The sequence below is a fragment of the Oryctolagus cuniculus genome, chromosome X (genome assembly GCF_051225735.1).
Source record: "Oryctolagus cuniculus isolate XC-2025 breed Fujian yellow rabbit chromosome X, ASM5122573v1, whole genome shotgun sequence".
Classification (NCBI taxonomy): Eukaryota; Metazoa; Chordata; class Mammalia; order Lagomorpha; family Leporidae; genus Oryctolagus; species Oryctolagus cuniculus.
In genome coordinates this window covers 101,785,489-101,808,590 of record NC_142888.1, presented here as the reverse complement: position 1 = coordinate 101,808,590, position 23,102 = coordinate 101,785,489, and the positions used below count along the sequence as shown (strand labels likewise).

Here is a 23,102-nt window from a genome sequence, read left to right as displayed (position 1 = left end):
ACAAAGTACGTCAAAAAGTTCATAGAAAATTAAAAGATGAGTTTATTTTGGTGAGAAACATATTTGAAATCCATGTATAGTTTCTTTAATAATATGCATTTCCACGAACTTTTTTATAACTGCTTGTATAACCATTTATAAATAAATTCTGAGCACATAGAAAGCATCATGAGCCAACCTCATAAACCATTCTGTACAGTTATCTCTCCAAATGATGAATGGGAGAGTCATGAGATCCACTGTGAAAGTATCCTCAAGAATCACAAGAATGAGAAGTTTGTAGGGAATAATGATGTCAACATGATGTTTCCAGAGAGTCAAGGAAGTTCTGGTTAAAGTCAATCAAAACCAACTTCATGAATGTCCAAGTACAGTAGATTTATTTTATATGGATATTCTCACTTTCATAGCAACTTCAGTAGCTATATACTTTAGAAGTGCCTGGCCAGTAGAGGAAGCTATTTATGAATAAGTCTTGTGCTTCTTGCTTGGCTTTACTAGCTTTTTGTTGTTGTTGTTACCACTGGTGTACAGTGGCATATTATTCTCCCTAGTAAGATACTCCTTGTATGTGGGTTCCTGCTATGAATATGGGTCAAGATTCAGTCAGATAAGCTGAAACCACATTATTTTAACAGAGATGATTGAACACAGGAAATGAGCTGCTCAGATGTTAGGGGGTTGAAAAAAGGAACAAGAGATAATATCTGCAGGAAGTGGGTGAAGAAACAAAGGGAAAATGCTGGGGTTGTCAGCACCCCAAATGTTGGAGGATTTGCTCCATGGAGGGATGACCTAGTCCTTTGAGAAGAGAATGGCATCTTGGCTGCTTCTGGTGCCTCTGAGGAGACATGATGAGACTGATTCTCAGAGAATGGAAAGGAGCTAGAAAGTGCAGCCAACTATTGCTGCTAGGATGAATGGCTACTGTTGGGGCGATGCTAACAGGAACAGAAAGCAAACAGGAAGGAGTAAGTCCCTACTGCCTCTAGCTTCCTGGAAGCCTTGTATTCCTCGTATTGTCAGGACCTATTGGAAATCGTGCTTGCGAAAGAAAAATGTAGATTGCAGAGTTCCAACTGCAGCATTACAAAGCAACATCTTTAGAGGGGTGAGTGCGGAGCTGCCAGACAATAGTTTAATAACTAACACACTGCGCAATGAGGTGTTAGATTTGTGTGTCACTGTTGCTGCTGGAGTCACTCAGATATGCTTACAGTTTGGTGTAACATTAATTAGAGGGGACTGTTTGCCACAGAGGATTTCATCATTACTGAATCCATAAGCAGCAGTTATTGGGAGACCTCCAGCAGGGCTGCTCAATGTACTTAGGAGGGTGTTTGATTCCCTCATTACCGAAGCTTGAGTACTAAATATTCATCACCATTTTAAAAACTTTTGTTTAGACTCAAGTCTGTAGCTTGCATACTTCCTTAAATGATTCTGTACACATTGTAAAGATTAGATGGCCAATCTCCAGAGTTCTAGAAGCATGAAGCTTGAGCTGGGCCATCTGTTGAGTGTGTGCAGCTTTGAATTGCACATAGGGAAGTGGTGGGCAAAACCCGGAAGCACACTGGAGGCCTAATGAAAATACGACCAGTTAAATATTCTCTAAATGTTCATTAGGCCATCTGCTCTTATTAGTATCCTTATCATTTGGAAACATTACAGAGTTAAGATGAGAGAGACAATCTGTGGGATTCTAGTCTAACTTGAACTTTTGAATAGAGCAATCATGAGTTGTGACGTTTCACTTCCCATTCAGAGTTGTGCCCACTTATATCTTAATATCTCCATGGTGAAACTTTTAATAGTTTTTTTCCTGAAATATTATACCAGAAAGAGGGGTTAGCAGTAGCTACAGAAATGAAAACATAATCTCAGAGTGGCTGATCAATGAAATCAAACCATTTCATAAAAGCTATGCAGCCATACTTCTAGCCTGTAAATTGCTTTAGGTGCCAAAGGGAATTGGAAGCTTGGTCTATCCTGTCAAGCCAATACTGTAATATTAACAAGCTGCAACAATCACGTTTCTGCAACTGCTCAGCGTGAAGAAACTGCAGGATGATTCCAGGGGCTTCTTTATGAGCCCCTGGTTCCTATGCAAGCAAAGCTTTCTCTCTCAGAAGGACAGGAGCCCAACCTCTCACTGCATGAAGACCCCCAGTCGTCCTCTCCTTTCTCTGAATTCTCTCAGAACTTATGGTCTCACCACTCAGCCTCACATTTGATCCCTGTTACCTTGGACAGTTCTCTGGTTGGCTGTCATTCTGAATGTGTATCTCACACACTGCTGGATATGCATTAGGTATGTAATAAAAAAAATAAAATTAACTTGAAAGAGACTTAAAACACAGTTACAGTTTCGTGTTCCTTTATCCATCCCCAAAAGGGCTGGAAGGGTTAAACTCTTTGCCTTCCATGATCAAACCCAAGTCACAGATACAAATCGTAGATTGGCAAGTACTATCATGTGAGTAGCACCATGTACAATATGTTCTTCTTACAATAACAAGCAAATTTACAAACAAATTAGCTGTGAAGTCTGAAGGACATTCTGTAGTTTTCACACCGGGCCTTCCTCTCCTGCTGATAGATGACTTTGACTGTAAATTGAAAACTGGAAGTGGTTAAACATTCTGTGTATTCACAAGTGCCATTTCCAAAATTGAAGCTTTAGAGAGGAGATGCAGGAAAGGGTCGACGGAAACTCAGAGCAATTATGCCTGTTATTAAGATGAGGTAGTGGCAATTACACAGAAGACTCATGGAGAGTGTATACGTGCTGATTGTTCTGGGGGAGCCTGCAAGAACAAACTTTTGTAAAGAGGCCCATCAGCTTGGAGTCTCCAGAGGAACTGAAGATTTTTAGCCACTCCATCAGTATGTTTTTGAACAGAGCTTACAGCCCCAAGAACCATCTTGGAAGGGATACTTCTTTTCCCTTCTTGAGCTGAAATGAAACCTTTATACACTACAATGGCTTCTTTCACTGTTTCTTTCCTCTAGAACAACTAGTCTCATACTTTTTTTGTTAATCTCAGGACCTTTTCTCATCCCTAAGAACTTCTGGGGACTCCAATGAGCTCTCTCCTTTGTATGGGCTTGAACAGATCAATATTTATCTTATTGGAAATTGGACTTGTGAAAATTTTAAAACTGAAGATATACTGATCTCAAGTAGCCTCTGGAAAAACTCCACTATACATACATTGGAAAGCGTAAAGGTTTCAAATAATATTATTAGAAACATAGTTTTAACCTCAACAATCCTTTGAGCAGTCTCAGGAATCCCCAGAGCCCCTGAACAAAAATGAAAGTACCATAGTTTCTAAATTTATAAGACACCATAGACAGTAAGACATAGCATTAATTTGGTAACTTTGGATGGTGGAGAGAAATGCCTAATTAAACATATACTTTAATTGTAAGACATATCTTCAGAAAAGCTAAGGTATGAAAGGAGTGAGACACACACACCTTAAAATTGAGGAAATGGGAGCAAGCATTTGGCCTGACAGTTAAGCGTGCAGTTAAGATGCGTACATTCCACATCAATGTACCTGGGTTCAATTCTCATCTCTGGCTCCCAACTCCAGCTTCCTGCTAGTACACATCCTGGAAACTATCAGTGATGACTCAAACAGTTCTGTTTCTGCCACCCATATGGGAGACCTGGGCTGAGTTCCTCACTCCCAGCTTCAGCTTGGCCAGCACTTGATGATAAAGGCATTAGGGGGAGTGAACCAGCATATGGGAACTAACTTTCTCTCTCTCTCTCTCTCTCTCTCTCTATTAAATAATATTTTTAAATTCAGAAAATATGTCCACTACCACTAAGAAAGCTGAGTTTTCTCTCAAAACCCAGATTTACTAGCAAAATATGTGGATGAAAAATAGTTTTTTCTGAAAGCCTGTTTGCATATTATAGTTCTTTAAATCCTTTCTTGAACTGAAAAGGTTATAAGCATTGCAACACTAGTGTTTTCATTCAAAAAACATTTGCCAACTGTAATACCAGATACTGGAAGTATAAAAATGAATGAGTCCTCATTCTTGCCCTTGAAGACTCATAGACCTGGTAGAGGACAGAAAACAAACAAGTATTCATAGTATGAGTAGTATGACAGAAAGGCACTGGATATTGAGAGGGTGAGTCACAGAGCTATAAGAGCACCAAAATGGAGCTTGGAATATTCATGAATGCTTGAAGTAAATCACCAAGTTTAAGCAATTAGTCACTCTCTTAACAAAAGGCTGTACTAGCAAACTTTGCCACATGTGTTGATCCCTTTCAAATATTAATTTATTCCAGTTTAGTTTCATTGAATTTGGAAAACACACGTGATTTATCCAGAGATGTAAACCTAGAAATGTATTACACCAGTTTAGCAGCAATGGTGTAGTCAGTAGCTCCAGTCAAGATCAAAGCTTAACAAGCCATTATCTTCATTATGGTTAGAAACAACTGAGAATAATATAAAACCCCAACATAACAGTGACAGAAGAATGATAGCCACCATACTAGATGCATAGTTCAGAACTGAGATGGCAGCTCTGTGATGTCATCCAGGACCCGGGCTCTTAGATTTCTGCCCTGTTATCAGAGCACATAGCTTCCATTTTTAAGGTTACCTAATGGTCCAAGATGTATATAAGTCTCACTGGTGTATCCATATTGCAGAATAGAAGGAGCAGCAAAAACAGGCTCCTTCCAGTTGGGTCAGCTCTCCTTAGCAGCCTTTCTAAAGTGTGCATTTGAAAGTTTGGATACCTCCTACACTTCCTCCTACACCATATTGTATGGGGCTTAATCATATCACTACAGTTAATTGCAAGGCTGGAATGTGTTCTATTTTAGTAACATACGCCATTGGAAGGTACGATGACTGCTAAAAGAGCGATGATCTTATTGATCTTGCTTGTAAAAAAAAGTTTTGTTAAATTACTAGATGAAATATGAGGGCACTTCAAAAAGTTCATGGAAAATGGCATTAGAAGATAAATTGATTTTGGTGCAAAGAAATTTTAAGTGTATTTATAGTCTTTTCATTATATGCATTTCCATGAACTTACTCAAGACCCTCTGTATACTAGGACTACTTTTGGGGTTTTTTGTTTTTGCTTTCCTCTGTTTCCTCCACTTCCAAAATGTTTTGGGAACACTGGGGTAGATGCAATTTAATCCATATCCCCTGAAGTGCAATAACTCTAAAGATCAGTCCTGATGAAATTGATCTTAGATATTCATTTTTAATGAATAATGCAACTTAAATGTCAGTTATTCTCATTGGGCGGCCAAGGAAACAGACCATGCTAATGCATTTGACCAAAGGTTGAAAAGTTCTTCAAACTCTGCAGCCATCATGCAGAGAGACATATAGGAGTGTGGATCTGAGATAATGGAAAATAATTTGCCTGTTGACAAGGCCATGTAATTTTGGTGAATTTCATCTTCTAATAATTTCCACTTTTTAAAAGCAAGATCAATAGGGGCCATCACTCACAAAGGTGTCATCACGTTTTCAAAGTACAAAAAACCAAACTCGCTCCAGACTCCTTTTTCCTTCTTTTATAAATTTGAAGAAGCTCAGACAGTATCAGTGTCAAGAATTGAGAAGGCCATTTGAAAACTGACAAAAAGTGATGCTAACAATCTGGAGTTGTCAGCTTTTAGAAGCATGGGGAAATCTAACATGGAGCTGGCAGAACACCTGGCAGAGAGCACTCAGTCCCATCACAGTGTCTTCCCCAAGGCTGGCATACTACAGAAGAGATAATCATACACTTCCTGGATATTCCTGCTGAAGAGGCCTCAGAGATCAAAATCAAACAGAGTCACCTTTGAAATGAACCACAAGGCTCTAAATATAGTAAAGGAAGGAGATTAGAAGTGTCATGTTTTGGATGAGAAGGCTGGACCTTTTGGGAAAAAAAAAAACTGGTCTTTTCAGTATGGTTGAACTCTGGGCAAAAAAGTCATTAGCACTCGGTGGTAATTGAATAATACAGGATCAGTCATGATATGGTTATGAGGCATTGCTGTGAAAGTTAATTTCTGAAAATGAATAGGATAGAAGAGAAATAGTCTACTGTTCTATGCCACTGGCTGCCCCTTGTACATACTGGAAAATAAAGGAAATGAAGTCAGATAAAAAGACTGTAAACTCAAAAGGGGAAGAATCCATGCTGTATTGGCTAAAGCTGACTCCTTACCACCCAGCATAATGTCTAACAAGGGATACGTTGACATTTATTAGGAGAAGAAAGGGAATTCATTAAAGTAGCATGTTTGTACTTGGAATTATACCAAGGATTGTGTCACAAATAACAATGAGTAATCCAAGTAATAAGCTAAAATATTAGCCATGAAACTGGCTGACAACTGTACATGAGATAATATATCCCAGTGCAAGCCAAGTATCTCTTGGAGGCCATATAACTTAGAAAGATTCACAAGCAAAGGCCGGTGTTGTGGCATAGCAGGTTAAGCCACTGCCTGCAACAGTGGCTCAGCTGCTCCACTTTCAATTACCCCTCCCTGCTAATGTGCCTGGGAAACCAGAGGAAGATGGCCCAAGTACTTGAACTCCTGTACCTGTGTGGGAGACCTGCTGTGGCCATTTGGAGAGTGAACCCGCTAGTGCTTCTCTGTGTGTAGCTCTGCCTTTCAAATAAATAGAAGATAAATCTTTTATGTAAAAAAGACTATTGACAAGGAATAGAATAAACGAATAAGGAAGAAATAGCTAGTGACATAGAATCAGAGAAAACCTTACAATAGTCAGGGGGACCAAAGAAATACAGGCACATTCCATATTTTTAAAAAATCACACATGGGTGGAAGTTCTGACCCAGGAAGTCTGAACTCCGGAGCCTGAGCTCCTAGGCACTTCATTTGACTGCTGAGCATTGGCTAGAAAGGGAGTACATAGCTTTCGTCAGATTCCTAAACAGCCATATAATTCCAAAAAAAGCACGAGAAGCAGAGTTGCAGACTCCAGGCACCTTGAAGGCAAGGACCGTCTGTGGATCAGCACTCAGATTATTAGAAGAAAGAATATATTAATTGATTGAACATAATGCTGAATGAGTGGCTTCCAAACTGATTCCCTTGCATCTAGTCTGATTTCCCAACCTGCCCCGCCAAACTACAGTCTCATTGGTTATGTCAGCTTCCTGCTTTAAAAAGACTTTCATTGACTGCTCAACATCTACAGTTTGTGCTTGAATTCCTTAGCATACCCAGACCTTCGTGGCTTAGTCTAGTGTTTGTCAACAAAGGACAGTTTCGTCCCTTGGGGGACATTTGGCATTGTCCTGATGGGAGGGTAAGGTGCTACTGGCCTCTACTGTATAAAGGCCAAGGATGCTGCTACAACCCCACCAAGCACAGGACTGGCCCCACCGAACAATAACGCCTCAGAGAAGAAACCTGGACCTTGTCACTGGCAGACATTGAACACTTCCTTCACTACTGCTACCCATCCTATGTTGTGCCCAAGAAATCCCACACTGCACTCCATTCCCCCGTTCCCGTATGGCTTCGTTGTTCGTGCTTCTCCCTCTGCTCAGATCACTCTTCCCATTGTGTTTCTTGATAACTTTGCTTGTTCCCTCAAGTCAAGTTTTCGTTTCTCTTCTAGGAATCTTGCCTTGAACTCCCTCCTCTGTGTCCCCATGTCCCTGTGGGCAGACATTTGTGTCACTTAGCACATTGTATTGAATGACCTATTTCTGTATCTGCCTTTTCCCCACTTGACTGTGACATAATCGTGGAAGAAACCTGTTTTAACAGTTTGCTCCCACACAGAAACAAAAAGTGAAAAATAATAGATGATTTTTTTTAAATGATGATGAAATCAGAGCAAACCTATTAGAACAGTCCCTAGAACATAGTAGGTACCCACAAAACACTGCATTAAAAGATAGCAGACGGCTAAGAGAAATACAAATAGCATGACTCCTAAGAAGCCAAAATGAACAACACTGGAGGTAATTCAGAAGGGGTAAAAAGGAGGCCAGACTTGGTAAGAAAAGACTGAAGGAACATGTTCATGCTTTGAAATGCAGAATCAGATGGCATAGAGGACAAAAGCACGTATCTGAAAATGAGGATATTAATAGTTTTGTTCTCAAGTGACTGCTCTAAGTATATAAAGTAATAATCCATGCAAAGTATCTGACACCTAGGAAGAACTCAATAAACAGTGGTTACTTTTATTAATGACCCAGATGAGTGAGCTTATAATTTTATAGGTGTTATTGATTAAGACCATTCAAAGGAAGGAGCAACATCTATTCACATTTAAAAAGTAGATTCGGGTAGACGTTTGGCATAGCATTTAAGATGCCACTTTGGACTCCCACATTCCGTCTTGCAGAGTTCCTGGGTTTGAGATCCAGTTCTTTCAGTTCCAGCTCCTGGTAATGCAGTGTTACCTAGGGTAATGCACATCCTAGGAGGCAGCAGATGATAGTTCAAGTCCTTGGGTCCTCGCCACCCATGTAGGAGACCCAGATGGAGTTCCAGGCTCCTGATTTCATTGTGGCCTGGTCCTGGCTGTTATAACCATTTGAGAAGTGAACCAGTCAGTGGGAGGTCTTTCTCTGTTTCTCCATCTCTCTGCCTTTCACATAAATTTAATTAATTATTTTTTGAAAAAGTACATCAGACACAGGCATCTAGCTTAGCAGTTAAGATGCCTACATCCAACCTTGGAGTACCTGGGTTCAATTCCTGACCCTAGTTCCTGACCCCAATATCCTACCAATGCAGACCCTAGGCTCAAGTAATTGAGAGCCTGCCACCTTTGTTGGAGACCTGGATTGTGTTCCTGGTTCCTGGTTCCGGCCTTGCCCAGCAATTGCTGTTGTAGCATTTAGGGAATGAACCAGTAGATGGGAGAATTCTCTCATCTTCCTCCCCCCTTCTATCCCCCTCCCCATCTCACATAAATTTTTAAATTTTTAGAAATAAATGAAAGGCTTATTTCACTCAGCATGATATTTTCCAGATTCCTCCATTTTGTTGCAAATGACCAGATTTCATTGTTTTTTTTTTTACTGCTGTATAGTATTCTATAGAGTACATATCCCATAATTTCTTTATCCAGTCTACTGTTGATGGGCATTTAGGTTGGTTCCAGGTCTTAGCTATTGTGAATTGAGCTGCAATAAACATTAAGGTGCAGATAGCTTTTTTTATTTGCCAGTTTAATTTCCTTTGGGTAAATTCCAAGGAGTGGGATGGCTGGGTTGTATGGTAGGGTTATATTCAGGTTTCTGAGGAATCTCCAAACTGACTTCCATAGTGGCTTTACCAGTTTGCATTCCCACCAACAGTGGATTAGTGTCCCTTTTTTTCTATATCCTCGCCAGCATCTGTTGTTAGTTGTTGTAGATAGTTCTTTAAATATCTGGAATAATTCAGCAGTGAATCCATCCAGTCCTGGGCTTTTCTTTGTTGGGAGGGCATTTATTACTGATTCAATTTCTGTCTCAGTTATGGGTCTGTTTAGGTTTTCTCTGTCTTCATGGTTCAATTTAGGTAGGTTGCATGTGTCCAGGAATCTATCCATTTCTGGTAGATTTCCCTGTTTGCTGGCATGCAAGTCCTTGTTGTAATTCTAATGATTTTTTTTATTTCTGTGGTGTCTGTTGTTACATTCCCTTTTTCATCCCTGATTTTATTGATTTGTGTCTTTTATCTTCATTTTAGTTAGTTGGACCAATGGTGTGTCAATTTTGTTTTGTTTTGTTTTGTTTTCAAAAAACCAGCTCTTGGTTTGGCTGATCTTTTGTAGTTTTTTTTTATTCAATTCTGTTGATTTCTTCTCTGATTTTAATTATTTCTCTTCTATTAGTTTTGGGTCTGGTTTGCTGTAGTTTCTCTAGATCCTTGAGATGCATTGATAGCTCATTTGTTTGGTGCTTTCCAATTTCTTGATGTAAAAACAAATTAAATCCAGTCATTTGCAAAAAAATGGAGGAATCTGGAAAACATTATGCTGAATGAAATAAGCCAGTCACAAAGGGAAAAATATGTTCTTCCTGATCGGTGACAACTAACCGAGCACCAAAAAGGAAACCTGTTGAAGTGAAGTGGACACTATGAGAAACGGTGACTTGATCAGCCCTTGTCCTGACTGTTGAGGAACAACTTAATACTTTATCCCTTTTAGTATTTTTTTTGTTCTACTTAATACTATTGGTTGAACTCTGTAATCAACACACAAATATTCTTAGGTGTTTAAATTTAACTGAAAAGTGATCCCTGTTAAATATAAGAGTGGGAATAAGAGAGGGAGGTGATGTACAATTTGGGACATGCTCAATCGGACTTGCCCCAAATGGTGGAGTTAGAAAGGTGCCAGGGAGTTCCAATTCAATCCCATCAAGGTGGCATGTACCAATGCTATCTCACTCGTCCAAGTGATCAGTTTCAGTTCGCAATTGATCATAATGATAGGATTAAGAGTCAAAGGGATCACATAAACAAGACTAGTGTCTGCTAATACTAAATGATAGAATTAAAAAGGAGAGAACGATCCAACATGGGAAGTGGGATACACAGCAGACTCATAGAATGGCTGATGTCCTAATCAGCACCCTGGCCTCAGAATCAGCCCCTAAGGCATTCGGATCCAGCTAAAAAGCCCATGAGAGTATTTTAGGCATGGAAAGCCAAGACACTCTGGGAAAAAAAAAACTAAATGAAAGATCTCTGCGAGTGAGATCCCAGTGGAAAAATGGGCCATCAAAGAAGGAGGTACCTTTCTCTGAAGGGAGGAGAGAATCTGCACTTTGACTATGGCCTTGTCTAAATAAGATCAGAGTTGGCGAGCTCAAAAGGCTTCCATAGCCTTGGCAACTCATGACAAGAGCCTAGGGTGATTACTGATGCCATAAACAAGAGTGTCAAATTGTTAAGTCAACAACAGGAGTCACTGTGCACTTACTCCCCATTTAGGAGCTCTGTCCTTGATGTGTTGTACAATGTGAATTAATGCTATAACTAGTACTCAAACAGAACTTTACACTTTGTGTTTCTGTTTGGGTGCAAACTGTTGAAATCTTTACTTAATATATACTAAATTGATCTTCTGTATATAAAGAGAATTGAAAATGAATCTTGATGTGAATGGAATGGGAGAGGGAGCGGGAGATGGGAAGGTTGTGGGCGGGAGGGAAGTTACTGGGGGGGGGGGAGCCACTGTAATCCAAAAGCTGTACTTTGGAAATTTATATTTATTAAATAAAAGTTAAAAAAAGAAATAAATAAAAGGTGAATTTAAAGAAAAATATCAAGTCAGTAATAATGCAGATGGTATAGAAGTGAGAAGCAAAATTCATAAAAGTTGTATGTGAATAACTTGTCTGGAAAATACAATTGTAAGGGAACCTCACTGAATTGTAATTAGACAAGGTTGCTTCCAGCTCTAAAGTTCTATAACCATAAATCTGTTACTAGTATTTTTTCTATGTTTTATTTGAATGGCTGAGTTCCGGGCATCAGGGGGAGATTTGTAGAAAGAGAATGAGAGTGAGAGACAGAGAGACAGAGAGATCGTCTATCCACTGGTTCATTCCCCAAATGGTTTCAACAACTAGATTTGGACCAGGCCAAAGCCATGAGACTGGGTCTCCCATGTGGGAGATAGGGACCAAGTACTTGGGCCATCGTCCCCTGCCTTCCCAGGTGCATTAGCAGGGAGCTGGATTGGAAGCTCAACAGCCAGAACTCCAACAGGTGCTCCACCTTGAGATTCCAGCATCATAAACAGTGGCTTAGCCTCTTTGCCCCACAACGCCAGCCCATGTTATAAGTATTAGTACTATTTGCTGCCCCTTACTATGTTCCAGGCGCTATGATGAGCACCTTATATCACTATCAATTAATCCATGAAATAATTGTACAAGTAGATATACTATCATGAACCTGTTTTTGTTGTTACAGACAAGGAAACCAGAGATCCATAGAGGATTACCTAATTTGCCTAGGATTACACAGAGTTAGGGGGGGAAACTGAGAGCCTAAGAATACAAATGATGGTTTGTATGTACAGTGTCAGATGAGGTTTATGTTTGAGGAATTACTGGTTTAATATAATCAAGGGCTCAAATTTAAATACTGCTCTTTATAGGTCGGGTTTTCACTACAGGATTTCTGCTGCTATGTAAAATGTTACATGGGTCAAAATTAGCTGGATCTCTTAACCAGCCATGGCACTGGTTGACCTGAGGGTCAACTCCCTTCAAGGCAAGATTTCAATTAGCAGGGGAAGACATAATGCTGTCCAGGGCTGACATTCTGACCAAGAACTCCTTTCTGCTCAGGGTCATTTCTCTGGGAAGGTTATGGGGAGATGGGCACATTCCACCAGCTGGCGGCTATGCCAATGACCTTTAATGCTAGTTTAGCTTAAATACATTTTGACATTTCAAACAAATTAATGTATTTTTACAAGGTGGAGCAACCACCACAAATTAGGCCAAACGGTTTGCCTGTAGGCCAGGTCAGTAGGCAGAGTTTACAGAGCTACACTGCTGTGATTCAATCACTTTCTGCTCTCACCCCCCCCCCAAGAAAGGAAGTGCTAATTTCTACCCCCACCCCAGAAACCACTTGGATAAATGCCAGCCATTCCCAGGGGTTAACCTTAGCTGCAACTCGGCAGTGTATAATGCTGGGGTCTCTCTGTGCCTAACAGATGCCAATTCTGCCTGCCAGGATTAGCTCAAAGATTCGTTCCCTATGAGAGGTGGTGTGTCAGGTATAATGCCTCGGTACTAAACAGGGTGTTTCTGCTGTGGGAGTGTAAGGCACCCGTCCCTTGAAAAATTACCTGGGAATGAGAGTATTTAACATGGGAAGGACATAAAAGAAACTGACAACCTAAGCGAGGTGAAAAGGTCCAGATACAGAAAAGGCAGCCCCTCGACTGCTAAGTAGCCACCCAACTTGCATCTGAGCAGATCTCACGGACGAGCTGCCAGCAAAGCAAATGGGAATTAAAGGCATTCTGCGTAGTTGGTAGAGAAAGTGTCTCAGAAGCACAAAGGCCACTTTAGTCACAGGAAACTGCCAGAGGGTGGCTTATTTGATGGAAAAGAAAACAAACAGACACAATAGCTGGTGTATTTTTGAGGCAATATTGAATCTAATAAACATGACACCGAGAGTGTTGGCTTAAATCAGGTTGGGGAAGCTGAAGAATTTAACGGCTTCTTTTCCAACTACCAGCCTTTCTCTCCGAGGCAGCTGTGCTAGCTGAGAACACAGTCCGAAACATGCTCCTTCTCTGGCTCCTGCCAGGTGTGTGCTGTCCCCGGCCTCTGCCCTGGCCTCGGCTCCCAGAGTGGGGATAATTAGACCGCCATTTCCGCCAGGTTTGTTTTTTCTGGGTCACTGACTTGAGACTCGATCAAAATAGGAGTGCTGTACTGAAATAAATTCATTTGCTCTTCCTCAGCCAGCCCCAGCTTATTTCCTGGGGGACTGTGCTCCATAGGACCGACACACACAGACAGCTCCTGTACAAGTGCACGAGTGTATACAGAGGGCTGAGGCCAGGGCACACAGTGGAGCAGGCAGCAGTGCCCTCTGCCACAGCAAGGGCCCACTCTCACTCATAGTGGCAGGGCACTGACATGCAGCGGCCTCAAACAGACGTGCTGGGGAACACCTCTCTGCGGACACTCTGGGGGCTGTTGCGCTGCTGTTTAATGTTTATACAATGGCCTGAGTCCGAAAGGCTCTGTAGAACATGCATAATGCAAGTTGAGCTTGATACCCCATTAGCACTCAAATTCCTAGCTGCCCAGAGGCATATGGTACTGAGCAGGGAAGGCCAACCTGTGTGGAGGTAGAGGGCACACATAGACAGGAGGACAGAATGAGGTTGCTGGGTGTCAGGAGGAGATACTCAGAGATGGGCAAAGAGCCCCTCGTGGTGTAATAGGGGAGGCCAAAGACAACTTTTGTTCTCCTTACTACACTGACGCCCTCCCTTATGAGACACAATTAGAGGAAGCGCCTTAAATCTCAGACAGGCCTTGGGCACTTCATTACTGACTGCAGGTAAGGCTCCATCCAGCTAGGAAAGTAGTGGGCCTCATGTAATATTGTGTTTTTAGATTTTAAGGTTCTATGAGAACAAAACAAAGGCTTTCTTGGGCTTTCACTGAAAGCAAGTAAGAAAAGTAGCTATGTTACCATTAAGTACTTGTACCATGAACGTGACATTGCTTCTGTCTTTGTCCAGCCTAGGCAAGGAGAAACAGAGAACAAATGAGTAGTGGGGTGGACTACGGGCTAGAAGACAGGTCTCTCAGAAGTGCCTAGGGACAAATATTTGCTGTCACTGAAATGTCAGGCCAGGCACTGAGCAAACTCCTGTGTCCAGAAAGAAACTAAGTTGGAACCATATTTAGATAAGCCTGTGTGTCCCCACTGGTTAGCACAGCCCTTGGCACAAAGCATACCAGACATGTACCTGCACACAGAGGCATACACACACACACCAGTCCTTGTGCTTCTAACTCTATATATCGTGTCTCAAATCTATCTGCTTCTCTCCGTGCCCACTGTTGCTAGCCTAGTTCAACATCATTATTCTTGACCAGGGAGGCTTCTGTCTACCTGCCTCCCATCTCTCCTTTCCCTCCAATATTACAGCAGCCAAGATGATCTGTCCAGAAGCCAAATATGACTAGGTCATATGCCTGCTCAAAGCCTTTCGGTGGCTTCCCACAGCCACCAGAGTAAAACTGGACATGTGCTGCCCTCTGTTACCTGTGTGGGCTGCAAGAGCACAGTACCACAGACAGGAGGCTTAAACAACACCAAGTGGTTTTCTCAGTCTGGAGGCTCGAAGTCCAAGGTGAAAGCATTGAGAGGTGTGCTTTATCCCAGGCTTCTCGCTTTGGACAGCAGATGGCCACCTTCTTGCTGTGTTCCCATCTAATCTTCCCTGTGTGCATGTGCATCCCAGCATCTCTGCCTTTTATTAGAGAGACGCTGGTTCTCTTGGATTAGGAAGCACTCTGAGGGTCCCATTCTCTTATTAATTTATTTGAAAGACAGACTTACAGAGAGAGAGAGAGAGAGAGAGAGATCTTCCATCCACTGATTCGCTCACCAAATGACCACAATTGCAGGAGCTGAGTCAAACTGAAGCCAGAAGCTTCTTCTGGGTCTCCCACATGGGTACAGGGGCCCAAGGACTTAGGCTGTCCTCCTCTGCTTTCCCAGGAACATTTCAGGAAGCTAGATCAGAACTGGAGCAGACAGGACTTGAACCAGTGCCCATATGGGATGCAGGTGCCACAGGCAGTGGCTTTACTCACTATGCCACAGGCCCTGGCCCCCTCATTTATTCTTAAAGGCCCTATCTCCAAATACAGTCACATTGAGGTGTTAGGACTTTGATGCATGAATTTGGGGAAGACAATTTAGTCCAAACATCTGGCCATTTCCCATTTTTCTCCTACTAGTCACATCAGGCCCTACTGAAGTAGCACTTTCTCTGGTAATATCCTGCCTCCTGCCTCCCAGTTCGAGTGAAGTGCTCTCATACCCCCTCTGCTGCTTCCTTCTCATCATGTGGAAGGTAATTGCCTAATGGTTCCTCCAAAGGCACTGCCGGACCATACGTTGTTCGAGGAAGAATGCTGTGTCATAGTCATTTTTGACTACCCAAGGCTTAACACAAAGCTTAGCCCAGAGAAAGCTCTCCGCAGATATTCAATAAAAGAGCAAGCCAATCCATTTCTTTGCTGAGGAAAGGGGCAAATGGAGTAAACTAGGCCAAGCTAAGGGAGTAGAACACTACAACCTAGGATTCCAAATCAACCGCTGGTGAACCAGGCCAGAGTAATCCCTGAGATGGATACCAGGTTTGTGCTAATGATAAGCCCTGTCTCAGCAGGTTGCTGATTAAGTGAAATCTGCTTTCTCTCTCTCACCCCAAAGCCTCTATGACTTTGTCCTTTTGTTCATCTACAGTAAAATAAGAGTGCATTATAGCAATCCAGAAGCCCTAGAGCGGTGCTTCTCAGAATCACCTGGAAGGTTTGCCGAACACAAATGGCTGAGTCCCCATGCCTAGGGTTTCTGATTCAATAGGTCTAGGCTGGGGCCTGAAAACTCACATTTCTATCTAGGTCCCCAGTGATTCTTTTGCTGCTGGCCCAGAGACCATAGTCTGGAAACCACTATTCTAGATCGTTCTGGAATTATTGTAAAATTTTCCAATATGTTCAAAATGGCATATGTGACAAATATGTTAACCAGAATATGTGATTAACCATCCCCTCTGCCACTTTTACCAAACAACACCAATGTTGGATGCAATTCAGAAGACAGGGGGAAGCGAGCCAATTTTTCTTTCAAGGTAAAACTGCCCTGGGAAGATATGGTAACCTTATGGAGTGTGTTCTGTTCTTTTTGCAGGTGAGATTAGAGTGGCCAACAGACCTTGCAGTCAACCCCATGGACAATTCATTGTATGTCTTGGATAACAACATTGTGCTGCAAATTTCTGAGAACAGGCGCGTGCGGATCATTGCAGGGCGCCCCATTCACTGCCAGGTGCCAGGCATCGATCATTTCTTGGTCAGCAAGGTAGCAATTCACTCCACTCTGGAGTCTGCTAGGGCCATCAGCGTCTCCCACAGCGGGCTGCTCTTCATAGCTGAAACAGACGAGAGAAAAGTAAACCGCATTCAGCAAGTGACCACCAATGGGGAGATCTCCATCATCGCTGGTGCCCCCACTGACTGTGACTGCAAAATTGATCCCAACTGTGACTGTTTTTCGGGTATGACCTTTTTAGCAATTCGCTAGCTCTGCTTTCCAAAGGAAAATGTGCATCAGGAAAGTCAAAAGGAAAAACAAAAGTATTTCTTACAAACGTGGGTGTGAGCTAGTGGAGGAAGCAGTGGGTTGGGAGTCGCATCGCCTGGTTGTCTTGCCAGCTGACTCACTGAGTGACCCTAGGGGAGCCACAAAGTCTCTTCATTAGCCACTTGCCTCAGTTGTCAAGGAGAGATAGTGCTTGTCTCAGTTGTATCACTTTACTCTTTTGAGGATCAACTAGTATAATAAAAAAGTATACTCTTAAGAAGTTTAGATCATGATATGGTGTGTACTTTAGAGAGGGAGAAACTGGGCAACACCCACATTTACTCATTTAGGTAAACAAGGAAAAATGCTTTCCCCTAAGTGGCTGCTTTCCACATTAACAGTGTATGCTATTTGAGACTCGAAGGGCAGACTGCTTTGGGGCTAGATGGGCAAAATGAAAACCCACAATGCGGGTTCTTGGGTCATTGGTCTATAATACACATCATTCTTTAAAACTTTCTCCAGGACCAGAAGTGCCCTTTATTTCTAATTGAAATTAGGGGCAAAAAGTCTTTTCCCCAAAACATGGAGTTCCCATTACAGGTAGCCAACAGTCTCCTAAATGTCAACAGATACATTTACTGCTGGGCTGTAGAAATCCCTCCATGCTACTTTCAGCCCTATTAAATACCCGTCCAGGCCTGAATGGTCCTCTTAACCTTTGCCTTTTCTTAAACCAGAGGAATCAAGAGCAAGCAATTTGTTCAATACGACTTTTGATCAATATGCCCAATGTTTTCCTAGATAATGAGTCTTATAGATATTTGCTAATTTGTGTCTTCCATTCAAGGCAAATCTAGTGTTTATTCCAGCTATCTAATTTGATGTTCTGAATCACTGTCATATTTATAGACTTAGTATTCTTTGACAATGTGACTGCTGGAATTAACAGCAGAAAGGGCCTCCAGGTATGGTAGGACTGGAAAGTCCTGAAACAGACCCTACAAGCTTAAGTTTCGTGGGTTGCCGGCCCGAGTTTTGTGTAGCTATTGTTATTTGCTTTTCTTGTGTCTTACAATACAATAGATTCTGAGCAGCAGGATTGAGGATTTCACAAAATTAGTGTAACTGAGATAATTACATCTTACTGTTCATCTTCAATGGTACTGACTCAAGAATTACAATCTTTTGAATAATGGGTTTCGAATTTGTCAAGGGGGCCACACAGAGAATGCTAGTTCACTGATTGTTCGCTTTAAAATGATCCTTGATGCATAGTGCTTTCTGTCTATGGTATGTTCTATAAAAACGCTTCTCATGCCAATTAGTAAAATCAGGCTCTTTCTCTAACAGGTGATGGTGGCTATGCCAAAGATGCAAAGATGAAAGCCCCTTCCTCCTTAGCAGTGTCACCAGATGGTACCCTGTATGTGGCAGACCTTGGGAATGTTCGAATCCGTACCATCACCCGGAACCAAGCCCACCTGAATGACATGAACCTCTATGAGATTGCCTCACCTGCTGATCAGGAACTCTACCAGTTCACTGTCAATGGAACCCACCTGCACACCTTGAACTTGATAACAAGGGACTATGTGTATAACTTCACCTACAATGCTGAAGGTGACTTGGGTGCAATTACCAGCAGCAATGGCAATTCAGTGCACATTCGCCGTGATGCAGGCGGGATGCCCCTTTGGCTTGTGGTGCCTGGCGGGCAGGTGTACTGGCTGACCATAAGCAGTAATGGAGTCCTGAAAAGAGTGTCAGCCCAAGGCTACAATCTGGCCTTGATGACCTACCCAGGAAACACTGGACTTCTGGCTACCAAAAGTAATGAAAATGGATGGACAACTGTTTATGAGTAAGTTTCTAATTCTCAACTTAAGTTTTGTTAGGTTTTTATGTGAAACTGGGTTCCAGAGGGGAAATGGCTTCATCATTGCTGAGTGTTACATGTTATTTTCTCCTAAGAACTACAATAAAAAGATACAATGTCAAGGAGAAAATTTTACCCAACTCCTAGGGTAATTTTAACCCAGAGCAGTTTGCAAAGCACAATAATAAAAGGCTAGACTGGATGAAGGAAGAATCAAGTGTGGCTTGGCAGGAGGCAGGAGGTGGAAGTCTGTGTACTCAAGAAATTGCAGCATACCTAGGAAGACAGGGTAAAGTTTCATTTAAATAACAAACCACGAAAATAGTTCCAATGCTGCAAAGAAGCAGTGTGATTTAACGAGTATTTATTGATCCCTGTGGGGTTTAATGAATGAATAAATTAATGTTTGCCCAGCCCAGCCCGACCCGACTCAGTATAAGTTGCTGCGGGAAGTAAGAGAGAAGTTAGAATATATGAAGTGGACCCTGGAAAGCGAGAGTAAAAGTATATGGGGCAAATGCTGCATAGAAGAGGTGCCATTCCTTTGGCTGCTTCTGCAAAGTGCAGTGCCAAGAGCTCCTGTCCAGGCTTGGGCCTTCTTGCCGTTCCTGCCCAAGTCAGTGAATCCAGCACCTCATGGCACTTGCAGCCTGGATCTGTGCTGACTTTGCTTGGCTGGGAACTAACACATAATGTGTCTGACAGCAGGGGCCCTGACGTGGATATGGAGACCATTGCCAGTGCCCTTTAAAGCATGGACACCCTTGTTTGCCAGACGACCCATTTCAAAAGCTGGTAGGAAGCATTTTCCCTGCGATGGGATTGCTGGATTTTAAACCAGAATACCAAGTGAGGATGAGGTGTGGGAGCCGAACCCAGAGCCTAGAATGGCACTGAAGTTGAAGAGCGTGCGAAGTGGAGATGTTAAGTACGAGACTTCCAAGTGTGGCTAGTCTGTCAGGATGCAGAGAATATATATAGCCTCCTGAGGGAAGGGGCAAAACAGCTCGTTTTTAAATTTTGGATCATTTCCCAAAGAAATGCCATCTATACAAAAGAGCAGGACAGCTATTTTAGTCTCACTTAGAAAAATGTATTCAGCTGTTTCTGTTGCAAGTCTTCCTCTGTTTTTTGAAAAAGTTATCTTACATCTTCGTAGGAGTAAATAAAAGCTGCTGTTCATAAAAGATTTACTAAATTCTGAGTACTGGGCTAGGTAATTTACACACATTATTTCCTTTGATCCCTCTAACAGCGTGAGATGGGTGCTCTTAGCGTGCCCATTTTATGGATGAGGAAACTGAGTCATAGCATGGCTAACTCATCCTCATTCACACAGATTATCCAAGATTCAAACTCCAGCAGTCTGACTCAGGAGCCCATGTTTTAAAATATACTACCCTTGAGAAACAAAGTTTCTGTTGAGAAACTTTAATATCTTTTTTAAAGGCCATGCCAGATCACACTGCAGCTGAAATTAGGTAAACAACTATCATGAAAGCCAAAACTTGAATTCAGTCCCCCACTAAGAAATGGCTGGTACATGAACTAGTTTTTCAAAATGACCAGTTCAACCATGAATTTATTTATTCAACGAATATTTTCCAAGTACATACTATGTGCCAGGTATGCAAACAAAGACCTAGAGGAGGTGAGTGAGTAAACCATATGACTATCTGGTGGGGGTGGGGATATGGAGGTATTGTGGCTGAGGGAACACCAATACCAAGGCCCTGCAGCAGGAACAAGCCTGATGGGTTCAAGGAATAGTAAGGAGTGGAGTAAGAGTCATCGGGTGATGAAATCAATAAAATGGCCAGAGCTCCTTTATGGAGGGCCTTGTAGAGCACTGTAAAGGCTTTGACTTTCACTCTAACAGGTGGAGCCACTGGAGAGTTTTGGGTGAAAGTATGACATACCCCTGTGTTTTTTAAGAATCACTGTGTATTGAAAACAGGCTGTATTGGAGCAACAGGGACCTAACAAGAGTGGGGCTGGGGTGGGGGCTGTTGGAGTAGGAAAACTATGGTGATACATGTTAGGAGAGTGGCACATCCTGGAAACCCAGTGATTTAGACCATTTATGCTGTTGTAACAATATACCTTAAATTGGTAATTTATAAACAGTAGAAACTTCTCACACTGGAGGCTGGAAAATCCAAGATCAAAGTGTCAGCAGATGGGTCACTCTCTGCTTCCAAGATGGCACCCCTTGCTATGATCTCACATGGCAGAAGAGTGGATGGCAAAAAAGACACCTGTTTAGTTCCCTCCGGCCATTTTATAAAGTCACTAATCCCATTCACTGGGGGAGGATCCTTCATGAGCAAATTACCATTGGTGATTAAGTGTCAACTTAAAAATTTAAGGAGACACATTCAATCGATAGCACCAAGTAAAACAGGTAATTCAAAGAGCTATAAGGGATCATCTGTATCAGAGATCCATGATAAGAAAAGCAAGAGGAAACCAGGAAGTGACGATTCCATTTAACACTGGAGACCATTGTTCCCAGGAGATGAGTAGATGCTATGACAGTAGGGGACCAAAGTGTGACTAGAACAGATTTAAGAAAGAATGGCACACAAATGTTTGTGGCAGCATTATTCATTATAGACGAATAGTGTAAATACACTATGTGCCCATCAAGTCACCAATCTAATTTTTTTTAATCAGAAAGACTCTCCAAAGAATAATCATTTGTGGGGATGGGGGTGGGGTACAGAGCATTGCAATGAGATTATGCCTGCCATAGTAAACTCTGGGTGTATTCAAAAAGGCTGAAGCAAGGGAAAGTTTTTCATAGCAAAAATGAGGGAGATTACAGCAGATATTTACAAACAATCTTTAGCCACAATGAGAAACAACCAGGGTGACATTAGTTGAGGTTGAATAGACAGTTGCTAGGCAAATGTTCTTGTAAAAGTACTTCTTGGTATAGGTTGTGATGGTTTCTGTGCAGTGTTGTCATTCTGGCAGGATCTTTTGTGATAGTCCCCATCGGGCCACCATGAATAACTACCCTTTGTTCCTAACCTCTTGGCTTTATTTATTCTTGTTAGTATTGTCACAGATGACTCCATCTTGATTCTGGTAACTGTCACACTCCTTTCCCAAAGTGATGAGTGGACGAACCAAATGTGGTATATCCATACAATAGAATATTATTTTTTGCTTGGAAAGGAATGGAGTACTGATGTATGCTGCCACATGGATGAACCTTGAAAACATTATGCTAAATGAAAGGAGTTAGACACCAAAGGACAGATATGATATTCCATTTATATGCAATGATGTATGATTCCATTTATATGAAATATCTATAACAAGCAGACCCATAAAGACAGAAAGTAGAATCATAATTGTCAAGAGCTGGGGAGAAGAGTGCATGGGGAGTGAATGTTAATGAGTACAGGGTTTATTTGGGTGTTGGTGGTTGCACAACATTATGAATCTACTGAAAGTCAATGATTGTATATTTTAAAATAGGGAATTTTATGGTATGTGAATTATACCTCAATAGTAATCATAAAAACAAAGCAATAAAGAGGAGAGAGATTGAAGACAGCATGTAAAGTCCCCTTTTGAGGAGCTTTGCTCCAAAGAAGAGCAGAAAAATTGGACCTGAGGAAGAAATAGGATAAACAGAAAGAATCTTTCAAATGAGAAAAATGATGCAATATTTGTTTGCTGATGAGAATAATCCAACACAGAAGAAAAAAACAATAATGCCAAATAAAGAAGAAAAGTTTGTTGTCAAATCACTTTGTGTGTCTGCTTTCCACAAGCAGCACATTGGTGTTGGTACTGTGTGGGAGGCAGGATCCTCATAGCAAGTGGAGCACAGACCTGTTACCAGGACTTGACCAGCAGTCAGTGAAAAGCAATCAACTAACATCATTATTGAATAGCCAGTCTTGAGTCACTAGATGAAAAATGTAGGGATCCACATGGAGACAATCTTGGGATTTTAGGGCCACAGAGAGAAATTGGAAGTCACTATACAAATGAAGACACTGAGGCTAAGAATAGGGAAGCAACTTGCCTGTTCCAAACTTAGTTCGCCAAGTCAAGCTAGGTCTCCAAGCCTCTGTTTCATTGCTCTTTTCACTATTACAACATCACCTTCCAGAAAGAGGAGGAACATGTTTGGATTAGCAGAACTATTGTACAAAGTCTGGACAGGTAGGAAATTGTAGCAAGAAAAGAGGAATGTGGCAGTACCATGAGATAAAAAAGGAGGTGAACAACCATTTGTTCCTTCTCCAACCTTCTTAACAGTCTCCAGAATCAAGGTGAAGCCTTCTTGGCCACATCATGTCTGCTGAGAGGGGAAAGTACCTCTTCTTCCCGAAGCAATGCCCTCTG

General features: G+C 41.8%; 1 protein-coding gene across 6 annotated transcripts in view; it reads left to right on the top strand.

Moving 5' to 3' along the window:
• TENM1 (teneurin transmembrane protein 1) overlaps positions 1 to 23,102 on the top strand; it is an 870,866-nt gene that overhangs the window by 810,238 nt on the left and 37,526 nt on the right. For all 6 annotated transcript variants that reach the window (XM_051827790.3, XM_051827788.3, XM_051827787.3 and 3 more), the window contains 2 exons: positions 16,463 to 16,829; positions 18,209 to 18,719. In XM_051827790.3, coding sequence (XP_051683750.1) covers positions 16,463 to 16,829; positions 18,209 to 18,719 — 878 coding nt within the window. The remainder of the gene's footprint in view (positions 1 to 16,462; positions 16,830 to 18,208; positions 18,720 to 23,102) is intronic.